This window comes from Gracilinanus agilis, chromosome 3 (assembly GCF_016433145.1).
Source record: "Gracilinanus agilis isolate LMUSP501 chromosome 3, AgileGrace, whole genome shotgun sequence".
Classification (NCBI taxonomy): domain Eukaryota; kingdom Metazoa; phylum Chordata; class Mammalia; order Didelphimorphia; family Didelphidae; genus Gracilinanus; species Gracilinanus agilis.
The window spans coordinates 343,291,263-343,306,353 of NC_058132.1; the positions used below are offsets into that span (position 1 = coordinate 343,291,263).

Below are 15,091 nucleotides of genomic sequence, written 5' to 3' on the forward strand. Positions count from 1 at the left end.
CACACCCCCATACCTGCGGGTTGTCAAGTGACAGCCAATCCGCGACTCCAAGGCTCCCTATTGGCCCGTTCGGGGCTCCGCCCCACGCCTCCGGCAGGCATGCATCCCGCTGCTAGCCGCTGGAGACTGCGGGTCCCAGTCTAGGTGGCAGGTGGCGCGCTGCTTAGTTGCCGCGGAGGAAGATGAATGGGCCGGCCCGGGCGCTGTACTTTGACAGCCGGGAGCGGGTGCTGAAGTTGGGAGAGAGTTTCGAGAAGCATCCGCGCAACGCCTTCCACACCGTGCGTTGTGAGTGGGGCAAGAAGGGATAAATATACCTCGCCTTCTTTACGGGCTTCGCTGGGGTTTCTCCTTATAAGTGGCTCTCCACTTATGTCTCAGATTCTCTATTTCACCCCCCTTCCTTTTCTGTGGGAGAAAGGCCGCCTTGGTCTCTTGCCTTCTCTGTCGTGTCCACCCCGTGGAGGGGCCGAGCGGAGCTGGGAAGACCTAATTGAAGGAGAAACAGAGAGGGAAGGGAGCAGTGAGGTGTTATTGCAGGTGGTGACAGGCAGGAAAGCTCAAATGATTGACAGGCGGAGTTCCAGGGGTGAAGAGGCTACTACTGCCTCCTCGCACAATGGACAAGAGGTCCTCTTGATGGAGAAGGAAGGGAGCAAATCACCGAATGCGAGACAGCTGGTACGGTGCTGGGATTTGGGGAGAGGAACTGCACTTCTTGACCTCTTCCCCATGTCCAGTAGTTTTCTTTTCACTTCCCTTTACCACTCCAACCCAAACCCGATAGATGTGGGGACTTTGGGAAGATTCCCATTTGTATTTCTTTATAAACAATATTGAGTAACAGTCCTAGAATTTCAGGAGTTTAGAGAGATCACCTTTAGGTATACTACCAATTCTAGAGTAGGTCCATGTATTTGAGAACTTAATTCAGATGTATTTGCTACGAGAGAAAAAAACACAAAAACTTGAAAGTCTTTCTGGAGGAAATAGAAAGATTAATGAATGGATCTATGCTTGTTGGATACTAGAAAGTTGCCACCCCCAAGAAAATGGGTGATTTTCTTTCTTTTCTTTTTTCTCTTCTTTTTTCTTTTTCCATTATTTGAAAATGGAGAAGGGGTATACTTATTGCCAAACTGAGAAAAAAAATTTAGTAGAACTGGAGAAGAACCCAAACCAATCAGGTGGGTGATAGGGCTTCTATTTAGGGTTAAGGACTCAGAATGCTGTAATCTGGAAATATAGAAGCTTGAAAATGTTTCCCAATGAGATATGGTAAAGTTCATCAAATTGTAAGATATATCCAAAGGGTAGACAAGTGCAGGTGGTTTCAAACAGGACTTCTGTTTCAGGGTAAATGACTGAAAATTCTTTAGTCTGCAAATGTAAAAGCTTGAAAACATCTATTTCAGGGGGCAGCCAGATGGCTCAGTGGATTGAAAGTCAGGCCCAGAGACAGGAGGTCCTGGGTTTAAATGTGGCCTCAGACACTTTCTAGCTGTGTGACCCTGGGCAAGCCACTTAACCTTCATTGCCTAGCCCTTAGCACTCTTCTGCCTGGGGACCAATACATAGTATTTATTCAAAGACAGAAGGTATGAATATATATATATATATGTTTCACCATGAGATGATTATAGTTCATAAAATCATAATACATGGTTTTAGATCAAATTAAAATACACCTTGTACAAAAGCTAAAGAAAGTGTTAAAGTTATTGATAAAGAATACAGGCTAGTTAGGTTCAGAGGGTTTATTACAAGTCACAGAATCACAGAATCTAGAGTTCAAAGAGATCTCTAAGGTTACCTACTCCAAACAATACTTTAAGAATCCAGTCTAGAATATCCCTAACAACTGGTCATTGAGCCTTCTCTTGAAGGACCATTGAAGTAGTTACTGTCATTCTGATGCTAGCAAAACTAAAATTAATTTAGAGATTTTTCCTCTTATACTGAACCGCTATCATCTGCTTTTCTAAAGTAGAGACATCTGTGGTTTCTAGTTGTGCACTCTATGTTCAAGCAGAAATCTAATTCCACTTTGATATGACAGCCCTTTAAGCTGCCACATGTTTTTGTTCTCTACCAAAGGGAGTAGATAAGTTCTTTGTGTTAAAGGAGCATGTTCCCTTCACCTGATTCTTTTTATGGCTTTTTATTTACATTCCCCTAGTTATTTTACCAACTTTTCTTGGGATTCACTCCAGTTTTTCATTGTCCTTCCTCTGGCCTCAGGCAATGTGTAACTTAGGTCAAATCACTCTATTTGCCTTTATTTCATTTATAAAATGAGGATAATTACCTACCTACCAGAGCTGTTGTAAGGATCAAATGAAATAATAATTGTAAAGTGATTGGCACAGTCCCTGGCAACATACTAGTAAGCACTATTTCAAAGTCAAATGTGAAGGCTAATAATTGACATAATATTCCAGATATGGTCTGTCTAGGATAGGAGATAGCTAGACTACCATCTACAACATTTGACAACGTAGCCTAAGGTTATATTAGCCTTTTTGGCTTCTATATACTGGGCTTGCCATCCTCTAAAACTAGCTTTTTTCCCCCACAAAAACTGTTATTTAGCCATATGTGCCTCTCCTAATCTTTAATCTTTGTATTTTGGTGTTTTCTTTGAACCCAACTGGAGTATTTTACATATATACTTGTTAAATGCCATCTCATTAGACTTAGTTTATCATTCTACCCTGTCAAGACCTTTATAGAACCTAACTTTTATCCGACATGTAAACTATTGTTACCTCCATGTGCTCATTCTTGTCATTTATGGAAATATGGAGCAGTCCAGGACCAAGGACAAATCCAGGGGCCATCCATTAGATACTTTATCCAAGTTGATAGTGACTCATTAAGATTTCTCTCTGGGCTCTTTAATTCAACTAGTTCAGTATTTACATCATTCTACTAGTGTTTTGTGCACAAGGTACACTATGTTATTGACATAACTTTAGTCTACCATTTTAGTAATCCTAGGAGAAGAGGAAATGAGATTAGTTTGGTACTGCAATTTTCTTTCTGAAGCAATTTGGTTATTGCTACTTTTTTTGAAATGCTTATAAAACATCCTTTTAATAGATTCAATAATTTTTCTTCTTTTAGTGTCATATGTTATAGCTTTCACCCTTAGTAATGATCCTATCGCTATTTTGACCTTTTCCTTGCTTCTAAAATGGCTTTTAAAAATGATTGTTTTGTTGTCTCTTAGTGCTTATCACTAAAATTTGGTACTCCTGACACTTTTCTTAAAAAGACTGTTACTTTTATAACATGTCCTGCCATCTTCTAGAAGTGTCCTTTAAAATTCTAAGTTGGTCAGATCCCTGCGAACCCATCCACATTTGTCTCTAAACAACTCCTTTTCTTCTTCAGAAAAGAAGGATATTATATGGAAATGGGCCCTGAACAAGGACACATGTTACAACCAGTGGAAATGTGCGTCGGCCATGGGTGGGGGGAGGGGGGTGAAGGGGAAAGTAGGGGTATGAAGCATGTAATCAGGTTAAAAATGAATATTAATAAATGTATAAAAATAAATTTAAAAAAAAAAAGAAAAGAAGGATATTATTAACCTTTGTATTTGGCATTAAGGAAAACAAGTGATAATTGAGTATATCTTTGACCTTTTGAGATTGACATAGGAAAACAACTGTATTTTCCCACATTGGCCCATAGCCATTATCAGAACAATAGTGCATTTGATGAACCAGTGTGTCGTTTTAGTTGATAAACTCATATTAAGTGCTTGTAGGAAGTATAGCAACTTGAAGAATACAAAAGGAAGAAGAAATAATTCCTATCCTCAAAATTATAATCTTGTTAGAGGAACAGTATATGAAACTATTATAGAACAGAAATGCACAACATTTTAGCAACTGATTATAGAATGCTGTGGTAGTTTAGATAACAGATGTAGTCACAGGATGAATAAGAAGCACTATCTAAGAAGATTCTATTATCTTAACTTCCCACCTTGTTAAATATTTATGTGTGGTAGATTATGCAGTGGTAGGCCTAAACTTTAGGAAGGAAGATGAGGAGATGAGTACAGACTCCTAAAGAGGCATTTTTAGTAGTAGCAGTACTACTACTACTACTACTACTACTACTACTACTACTACTACTACTACTTCTATTTCCTAAACCGTCATTTATTTCCTTATCCTCTATTCTCTTCTCCCATTATTCTTTCTTCCAGAGCTATGACTAGACAGCTGTATAAAACAATTTAGAACAGATTCTGGTTTTGTCTGAAATATAAAAGAATCTTCCTTAAAGATGTAGCATTACCATCTATCTGCAACTTTCTTATTTAGGACATATGAAGGAAAAAAGAGAGAGAAGGCAGGTGCTAGAGTAGAGTAAGATCATTCAGACAGTAAATAAACATTAAGAACCCATTATGTGCCAGGAAATGTGCTAAGTGCTGAGGATGCAAAGAAGATAAAAGACAATCCTTGCTCTCAAACTCACTATCTAATGGTGAAGAGATAACATGCAAATAATTAACAAGTTATATGCTAGGTAAGTTGGAAATAATCCACAGCAGGCAGGCACTAGAATTAAGAGGGATGAGGAAAAGCTCTTTGTAGAAGGTGAGATTTTAGCCAGAGAACAGAAGGAGGAAAGAGAGCATCCTATGGATGGGAGATAGCCAGTGAAAAATCTCAGAGTGGAACTGAGAGATCCCTGGATCAGCATATGTGTAAATGTGTGGTGGGGTATGAGGTATAAGAAAACTGGAAAGGTTGGAAGGAGGAAGATTACAAAAGGCATTAAAAACCAAAGGATTTTATATTTGATCTATCCTAGAGGTAATATAAAGATATCAGAACTTATTAAATAGGAGAGAGGACAGATGCTGTTGTAAGTGTATGTTGTTTATATGTATATTGTATATGCATGTATGTTGTATACATGTGACACGATCAGACTTGTGTTTAGGAAGATCTATTTTCAGTGGATTCATAATAGAATGAGGAGAGATGAGACAGAGAGACTGACTATCAGGCTATCCATTGCAGTAGTCCAGGCATGAGGTGATTAGAGTCTGTACCAGGGTGGTGGCAGTGTCAGAAAGAGAAAGGGGACATCAGAAAGAAAAAAGACATCATGATGGTAAAATTGATAGACCTTGGCAAAAGATTGGACATGGGAGATGACAGGGTAAGGACTTAAAGATCCAAGCATAATGTTGGTGCTTTCAATGGTAATAGGAAAGTTTGGAAGAGATAGGAAAGTTTTGGGAGGAGAAATAGTAAGTTCAGTTTCAGACATGTTAAGTTTAAGGTGTTTAGGAGACATCCAGTTTGAGAGGTCTAATAGGGAATTTAAGATGCAAGACCAGAGGTCAACAGAATGGTTAGGACTGAAGAAAATTTAAGAATCATCAAAATAGAGCTGATAATTTCATACATGAGAGCTGACGAGATCACTAAGTGAAATAGTATAAAGAGATGAGAAGAGGACCCAGGAATAGGTCTTTGGGGGGATCCACAGAATTTATGGGTATGACCTGAATGAAGATCTAGCAAAGGAAACTGAGAAGTGGTCAAACAAGTAGGAAGAAAACCAGGAGAATAATGTCATAAAAATTTAGAGAGAAGAGAGTATCAAGGAAAAGAGGGTGATCAGCTAAATAGAAGTCAAGAAGGTAGAAGTTTGAGAAAGGCCTTTAGATATTGGCAACTAAAAGTTTATTAGTACTTTTGGAAAGAGGAATAACTCTTGTGATAAGATCACAAGCCATACTATAGAGCAGTGGGGTTCCCAAATTTTTTTTGGCCTAAGGCCCCCTTTCCAGAAAAAATATTACTCAGCCACCTGGAAATTAATTTTTTAAAAATTTTAATAGCAATTAATAGGAAAGATAAATACACCTGTGGCCATCACCACATCCCTGGATAGCTGCAGCACCCACCAGGGGGCGGTAGTGCCCACTTTGGGAATCACTGCTATAGAGTATTAAGAAGTGAGTGAGAAAAAAGGAAGTAGAGGTATCTGTTATTGGTAGCTTTCTCAAGGAGTTTAGGCACAAAAGAGGATTGATACATTGATGGATGGATCAAATGATGATTTTTTTAAGGATGGGATAGACATGGGCATCACTGTAGGCAGCAGAGAAAGAGCCACTCAACAGGGAGAGATTGAAACAAGTGAGATAGTAGAGATGGTAAAGGGGGTAGGTAGTCTGCTGGAGAAGATAGGATGGGATGACATTATTTGTTTAGCTAGAGGGGTTTACATTGACAAGAAGAAGAGCTACTTCTTCATGTGAGACAAAGGTGAAAAAATCATTAGAAATTAGAAATAAGCAGAAATCATTTAAGTCATAGTAAGATGAAGAGAGGAAAAGAAGGTGCTCTCAGTGAATGACTCAATTTTTTTTTTTTCAGGAAAATGTGAGCCAAGGCACTCAGCGAAGTAGATGGAGGCAAGAGTGGCCATGGGATATTTGAGGAGAGATGAAAAGTTTTGGAAGTGCTGCTATAGTGAGGGGGGCAGCAATAATGAGTTCATTAAAAAGGTATAAAAAGGATTGTCTTTCAGCAGTGAAGGATCACTTAGGTCATGTAACCTAAATTTGTAGTGGACCCATGGTTTCATAAATTTCTCCAGCTTCATTCAGTAGCACATGTGTAGGAACAAAGGCATTGGATGCTGGGAATCTTTTCTTACCCATTGTTTCCCTTCCATACTAACATTAAAAAAAATTTTTAAACATTAAAAAGTTTTGTTTATTTAAGACCCAGGTGATGCAAACTGTTCTCTTATGCAAGTGACTTCATCATTGTGATATGTAAAACTTTTTGTGTTCATAGTGGAAATAAAAAGCAGGGGTAATAGAAAAATCTATATTTTCTTGTATTTGTTTGGTACTTTAGGTTTCTACATCATGTTGATGAGGTAAATAATGTGTCTTCTCCATATTACAAATGGGGAAACTAAAGCTCTCATGTTAGTCAATTTGCCCATGGTCATACAGTAAGTATTAGTTACCATTTCTTTTAATTCCTGGATTCACTTAGGACCTGTGCCTTAGTCATAAGCTTATCACCTCCAAATGCAACCCAATACCTGTATCCTAACATTTAAAAGATAAGTGTTAGTTAGCTCTTAATTCATAGTATTCTTTCTCAAAGGTGTATGCTTTAGTAATTGCCTAGGAAACTTCTACCACCTTTTTATTCTTCCAGTCCTCATGAATTCTGGATCATATGACCAACAAGATAAAGGACTAAATGTTTTCTCCATCCTTACTATTAAAAAACCCAGAAGATTTTTAGGAATCAAAGGTAGAGCAATCATTTTTGTTTCCACAGAATTAAAAAGCAAGAAGACCAACAAAAAACCTTAAGAATTCACTGCAGTGAACAGCAATAATGAGCTCACTCAGCATCCTTACTCTGAACTTCTATGCTCTAGCAGGTTGTACAAATTAACCCAAAGAGTTGTGCTTTGGGATTCTCCTGGCAGGCGATGCCCCTTCTTTTTCCTAACGTCCTTTTCCACAAAGGAGTATCTGAACTCTACTTAGTCACATGAAGAGAGAATCAGGTTTCTCAGTACCTAGTACATCTTATAGATTAGGGAATTCCACCCAAAACCCTTGGCAAAATTCTTTTCCAGACATCTACATCATTTTCCTCTAACCTTGTTGAAAAGCAGCAGATAGATACTGATTTAGCCCAATCAGAGAAATAATGATTATTGGGAACTAGGGTAGGGTATTGGTATGCATGGTTTTGCCAGTCCTGACTTCAAGAAAGAAAACTGGAATCTTTTGAGGACCAAGCATCTTAGGAAAGGGAATAAGACTGGTAAAAGGTGAATTTTCTAGTTTTATGAAAACTTTTGAGATTCAGGCCTGGTGGCAAACCTACCATCAAAGGAGGAAGAATCAGAAAGTGAGCCATGGGATTGTAAGGAAAAGCGGAAACTAACAAAGATCTCAAGAGAAATAAAGTTGAGTTAAATACTTAGAACACATGCTGATACTACTACAGAAAAGAAACTAAAATTTAAAAAGAGGAGTTTCAATACATTCAAGAGATTTAAATTTCTCTTAATAAGTACTGCAAAACAAAAGAAATTGGATCAGCACTTGGTGAAACAACCTATGAATTCCTAAGGAAAAGAAATAAAACCAGATGTTCTAGAATGCTTCAAGAAAGAAATCAGAATTTTGAGAGAAGTTTTTTTTTGGGGTGGGGGGAGAATGGCAGAATTTATGGTCTATACAGCAGAAATAATTAGCATTAAAACTTGACACTGGTGTTTTTTTAGTCTTTCAAATTATTTATTTGATTTTTTTTTTGCTTTGACTATTTTCCCATAGTTATATGCTTCATGTTCTTTCCCTCTCTCCCAAACCCTCCCTAATCCCCCTTAGCTGAAGCACAATTCCACTGGGTTTTACATGTGTATCATTGATTAAGATCTAATTCCATATTTTTAAAAGTTGGACTAGAGTTATCGTTTAGTGTGTATATCTCCAATAATATCCCCATCAGCCCATTTGTTCAAGCAGTTGTTTTTCTTCTGTGTTTCTCCTCCCACAGTTCTTCCTCTGAATGTGGCTAGTTTTCTCTCATAAGTCCCTCAGCCTTGCTCTGAATTCTTGCATTGCTGCTAGTAGAGAAGTCCCTTATGTTCAATTGTACCACAGACAATGGTGTTTCTAAAGAAGTGAAAGAACAATGTATTGGGAGTGCAAATATTTTTAAATAAAGGAGCATCTGGAAGAAGAGAAGCAAAAAATAGTAATGTAAAGTGAACATATGGTTTCTGTTTAAGCAAAACATATTCACAGTGAGACATAATGTATGATAATAGACAACTTAAGGATCATAGACCTCTTAGAAGCATATGACAAGTCACAAAACCAGAACTCTATAATACAAAATAACTTCTGAATACAGAAAATACATACCAAACAAAAGAATCTACACAATGCCTCCAGAAAAACAAAACAAAACAAAAAAACTATTTCAATCTCAAGATGCACTGTGGTTATATTCAACAATTCCAATGAGAAACAATAAGTTCTGCTAGCAATCAGGAGAAAAACATTAAATATAAAGAAAAGGAAATATAACTGGACTATTCTACACTCAAAAGAAACCACAGAAGGGAATGGAATAATATAGTCTAAAAAAGCAAAGCTGTTAAAAGCTATAACCTTCAAATCCAACCCAACTGCATCATTTCACATTCTTTCATATGTCCACATGGAATCTAGAGTCCCTAAACTTGTAGCTTAGTGAGGTATGATGAACCCCAAGTTTAGAAATAATTTGTAGGTTGGAGACCCCAAAAGCTTGTGCTTGTTCCCTGTTCCCATGAGAATCCACCCTGAAGGGAATCTCAGGCTAGCTGTTACAGACTGAATAATGGACCCCAGGGTAAATGCTAAATACCCTTTTGTCCTAGGTAGTCTTCCCCATTGTTTCAAAGACCCTTCCCAGGAAGACTACCTGGGCTGGGACCATTCCTTTAGTATCCATTGTGTAAGCAGTCCCTTTCCCCTACACCCTAGCCTCTAGCTATGATCCCTTTCTCTAGCTGGATTGTATCCTGTCAGTATAATGTCAATCATCTCTGGATCCATCCAGCCCCTGGATCTTCCCAAATGGTATATAAGTTCCCCAATTTCCTTTGTTCCGGGGAGTCGTCATCTAGCAGGGTGTCAGTCCCAGGGGGATCAGGGAGCAGAGCGAAGCAGTGTTCAATTCTTAGACTCTACACAAGACGCAGCTCTGCCAAAGAGGCCAGGTAGCCCTCATCCCCCTTTCCCTTGATTAAAGAGTGGTTTTTTGACTATTTAATAGTTCTGCGTTTTTTCTAAGTTAACACATATCATTCATCTCAACTCTTCTCCATCCATATCCCAGTATAGTTATGTTGATCCTTCCATTGCTCTTTATTTTGTGATTAGCAAACTTTCCTTCATCTTAGATCTCATACTTTCATGCACCTTTTATCTCATGGCATGCATGGAGACCTTCTAGGTATTTGAATGCACCTTTTATAATGCTACCTGACACAGTCTAAGAGGAGGTCATGTATTAAAAAACCCAAACACTGTAAGGTAAGAGCAGAGACAAGAGCCAGAGCTCCAGCCAAAAAGCCCCAAGGACCATGGCATGGGAACGGCTTATTTAAGCACAAATCCACACCAGCACATCAGAAAAGGGAACCCTGGGAGGAGTAGGGAATGCTGGGGGATGTAGTCCCCAGGATACGCTTTTTTAAAAACCCACAGTCAGTATATTCTTTGCTTTATATTGCTATTTACAGACCTTCCTTCTGGCACTAACATTTTAGCAGCCTCTCCTATGTTTGACTTTTGAGGATCCTAATAACCTCGTCCCTGACTACCTTTCCAATCTTCTTATACCTACTTTCCTCTATATAGTTTATGATCTAGTGATACTGGTCTCCTTTGCAGTCACTTCATCTGCCAACTCTGAGCATTTTCACTGTCCCTTATGTCTGGAACTTTCTCCCTCCTTATTGCTACCCTGTCTTCTCTCATTTCTTCTAGTCACTTTCTGCAAGAGGCTTTCCTTAGTCGTCCTTAATCTTATGCCTTTCTACTGTGAATTTTTGCTAATTTAGTATATATACACATATATGTATGCATATATACACATATATTTTAGCATTATGTGTCTATATGTATTATTATATATGTGTATATTCTTTCTCTGTATGTGTATAAAATATACATATATAGTGTATATTATCTCCTCCATTGTATTGTGAGCTCCTTGATAGCCTTCTTTTGCTTTTCTCTGTATCCCCCAGGCTAAGCACAGTGTCTGTCTTAAAGTAGGCACTTAATACTTATTTCATGACTTGTTGGAGGTATATTCTATGCATATTTATCATCCTTTCCATATCCTGATGTGGGATATGTGTGTATGTAATTATACCAGCCCTCTCTGTCTTCCCCAACTCTTTCTTCTTTCTCAAAGAGTTTAATACCTGCATCATTGCTTTCCTTTTCGTACCTGTTCTTATATTAGGAAACAATTCTTGCCTCCCAGTTTATCAATTTGTTCAAATCTCTATTACTTAATCCTTTATTGCACCTTGACCTTCTTGTACTCCATAAGTCTCTTTTGATGATCTCAAATTCTGAAACCACACTATCCAGCCACAGCACCCTATCATTACATTTTTCCTTATGCCTCACTCCTAAATATTTTTTAAACCCTTACCTTCCATCTTAAAACCAATACTGTGTATTGGTTCCAAGACAGAAGAGTGGGAAGGGCTGGGACAGTGGGGGTTAAGTAACTTGCCCAGGGTCACACAGTTAGGAAGTATCTGGAGCCAGATTTGAACCTAGATCTCCCATCTCTAGGTCTGGCTCTCAATCCACTGAATCACCCAGCAGCCCCACCCCACCAAATCTTTTCTTCTGAACCATGACCTCCAATCATTCTACCCCTCAACATTCTCCTAGGTCATTATCCTGCTCTGAATTTATTTTTTTTCATCCCCAGTCTTTACCACAAATATAACCATTTCAATATTTCATTTCCCTTTTTCCTCAAATCCTTTTAGTCTGTTTCAAAAGTCTAAACTGAGTTCTGGACTATATATTTCCCAATTTTTTCTTAACCAGACCAATGGCCAATTCAGTTCTAGCAATCAGACATCAAGCATCTATTAAGCACTCACACTGTGCTAGGCATGGAAGTTACAGTAATAATGATGATGATAATATAACAGCAAATATAATACCTTCAAAAATACCTTTCATTCTAACAGGAGAAATATGTCCTCATGAGAAAATACAAGTATGTTTTCAGGGAAGGCACTATACCAAATCCAGTTAAACAAACCAATCCACATTGTGACAGATTAAATAATTCTAGACTGAGAGCTTCCTATCTTTCTCCTTAAAGGAGGGAATTGTGTTTCAACATTTCTAGGATCAAGATTGTTCATTGTAGTTACTAAATTTAGCTTTCTTTTTTTAGTTCTTTTCATTTACATTTCATTTACATAGATCATTCTGTTTCCTCATATATGTTGTTTCTTATAGGGCAATAATTTTATAATCTTATAGGTCAATATATTCTTTTTGTCACTATATGTTCAGTAATTCTTCTATCAATGGATATACTCACTTCTTTTCCTTTTTTTGGAAGGAGGGCCTACTACAGAAAAGTGCTGTGAATATTTTGACACCTGTTTTTTCTTCTGCCTTTGACTTCTTTAGGGTTTACATGCCCAATAGTTAGATAACTGGGTTGAAGAGTATTTGCATTTTATTGATGTTTTTTTCCCTAGCATAATTCCACATTTTTTTTCGGAATGATTAAATCAGTTCATAATTTCACTCTCAATAAATTAGTGTGCTTATACTCCCATAACCCTTTCACCACTTGACATTTCCATTAAAAAATAATTTTTGTCAATTTGTATAAGAAAATATTGCAGTTGTTTTGCTTTGCATTTATATTTTTATGTGAATTTTGGGTTATTGGGAGGTAGTAATTTCCAAAATTGTATGCCTTTCATTGTTTTATTCCACTAAATAAACTCCCCTACATCCTTGAGAAAAATTTTCTCTCAAATTAACATATTACATATTAACCTTTACATATTAACCTGGCTTTCATCCAATGATACTCTTTTCCTAGTAGCTTTTTAAAAATAGCAGCTTGTCCTTTCTCCCATCTGCTCCCTGCTCCCGGTAGCAGGAAGAGACCTTAGACATACGTCTTGGTTCCCAGTGGCCACTTCTAGACCATTATTATACTACCAGCATGAGTTCCCTATCATTGTAATCTATTAACATCCTTATTATTATCTCTTTGCTCAATAATAACCAGGCCCTAGTTGTCTTCATTCCTTAATAATCCATACCTTTCCATCCTCCTTAGTGACTTCAAAATCTGTGTTGAAATTCTAATACCTTAAACTAAATTTCTCTGTGTTTTCCTTTTTAGTGATCTCCACTTTCCCTTTTTTTCAACCTCTTATCATCATTCATACTTTATTCTTACAAGATCCTAAACACCTAAATTCCTATCTCAAAACATTATCTCTTTTTCTTTCTCTTCCATGCTATAAATCAATAGTATTGAATATCTTCTGAGTGCTTAATAAACATTTGATGATCTTTTCAGGGAAAGGCAGTTTTTCACAGTAGATAGCTGGCTTTGAAGGAAGCTGGGTCCAAGACTCACCTCAGTGAGTCTAGGCAGGTCATTTAACCTCTCAGTGCCCCAGGCAACTCTCTAAGACTTAAGTTGCAAAGCAAGTTCAGATCTGCTTCAGTAGAGCTTCCTTTCTGGGAATCTGCTATGAAATGAAATCTTTTCAAACATTGTTTGTCCTTCATTTTCAAAGAAGACCGGTGACATCACAGGATGATATCTTGACATGAACTAGATTTAAGTGAGGCAGACTTGCACAAAGTCATCAGCCTCACACTTCTAGAATCATGAAAGCCCAGTGGCAAGAAAAAAGCCAGGACAACTGGTGGTTGCTCTGGATATAATGGATGGCTGTGGCATATTCAATATCTGATCAAGTTCCAAGTGCTCCACAGTGTTTTCATGGCTGTTGAAACAAATTGTTCTCATCTGTCCATGCCACTGGAAAAAGGCTTCATAGACATGCTCCTAACTCACCTGTGGGATTGAGGCCCCGTAGTTACCTCAACCTATTTTTATTCATCTGCTGAGATGATTTTACTGAGCATGCTACAGCTTCTTGGGGCCATAGATGAAAGTTGAGTGACAGGTAGACTCCAAAGGTAGATGAACTGCCCTGAAAAGGGCTTAGCAAACTCGTACAGAGAGGCTGGTCCTCTCTGCATACACTCCAAATGAAACCATAGATCTTTACTAAATCTTTGTATTTAAATATTTTGTATTTTTTGTTCTCTTTATATTCTCTACATACTAATTATATATACATGGTGTTTCCTGTATTAGAAAATGAGTTCCTCAAGAGTAAAGATTTTTTTCATTCCTTATATTTGTATATCAAGCACCTACTATATAGCACAGTGTAGGTACTTAATAATTATATGTTGAATATCATCTGGGATTAAGGATCATTCTTGAAGCACATTTTAATTTTTCAGAGAACACCAAATATTGCTATTGTGGGTTTCTCAGAAACACTACCAAAATTGTTTGGCAATATATATATTTTTTATTTTTATTTATTTTTTTAATATTTATTTTTTAGAAAAGTTAACATGGTTACATGATTCATGCTCTTACTTTCCCCTTCACCCCCCCAACCTCCCCTCCCGCCCCTCATAGCCGGTACGCATTTCCACTGATTTTAACATGTTTCATCGATCAAGACCTATTTCCAAATTGTTGATAGTTGCATTGGTGTGGTAGTTTCCAGTCTACATCCCCAATCACGTCTGCCTCAACCCCTGTTCAAACAGTTGCTTTTCTTCTGTGTTTCCTCTCCTGTGGTTCTTCCTCTGAATGTGGGTAGTGTTCTTTTCCATAAATCCCTCAGAATTGTCCTGGATCATTGCACTGCTGCTAGTACAGAAGTCCATTACATTCGATTTTACCACAGTGTATTGGTCTCTGTGTACAATGTTCTTCTGGCTCTGCTTCTTTCACTCTGCATCAATTCCTGGAGGTCTTTCCAGTTCACATGGAATTCCTCCAGTTTATTATTCCTTTGAGCACAATAGTATTCCATCACCAGCATATACCACAATTTGTTCAGCCATTCCCCAATTGAAGGACATACCCTCCTTTTCCAGTTTTTTACCACCACAAAAAGCGTGGCTATAAGTATTTTTGTACCAGTCTGTTTATCTATGATCTCTTTGGGGCACAAACCCAACAATGGTATGGCTGGATCAAAGGGCAGGCATTCTTTTATAGCCCTTTGAGCATAGTTCCAAATTGCCATCCAGAATGGTTGGATCAGTTCACAACTCCACCAGCAATGCATTAATGTTCCAATTTGGCCACATCCCCTTCAACATTCATTACTCTCCCCTTCTGTCATTTTAGCCAATCTGCTAGGTGTGAGGTGATACCTCAGAGTTGTTTTGATTTGC

The 15,091-nt window shown here is 37.8% G+C and overlaps 1 protein-coding gene across 1 annotated transcript in view; it reads left to right on the forward strand.

Moving 5' to 3' along the window:
- The first annotated feature begins 182 nt into the window (after positions 1–182).
- The window catches only part of EAF2 (ELL associated factor 2), a 74,207-nt gene continuing 59,298 nt past the window's right edge, over positions 183–15,091 (forward strand). The window contains exon 1 of the mRNA XM_044666745.1: positions 183–288. Coding sequence (XP_044522680.1) covers positions 183–288 — 106 coding nt within the window. The remainder of the gene's footprint in view (positions 289–15,091) is intronic.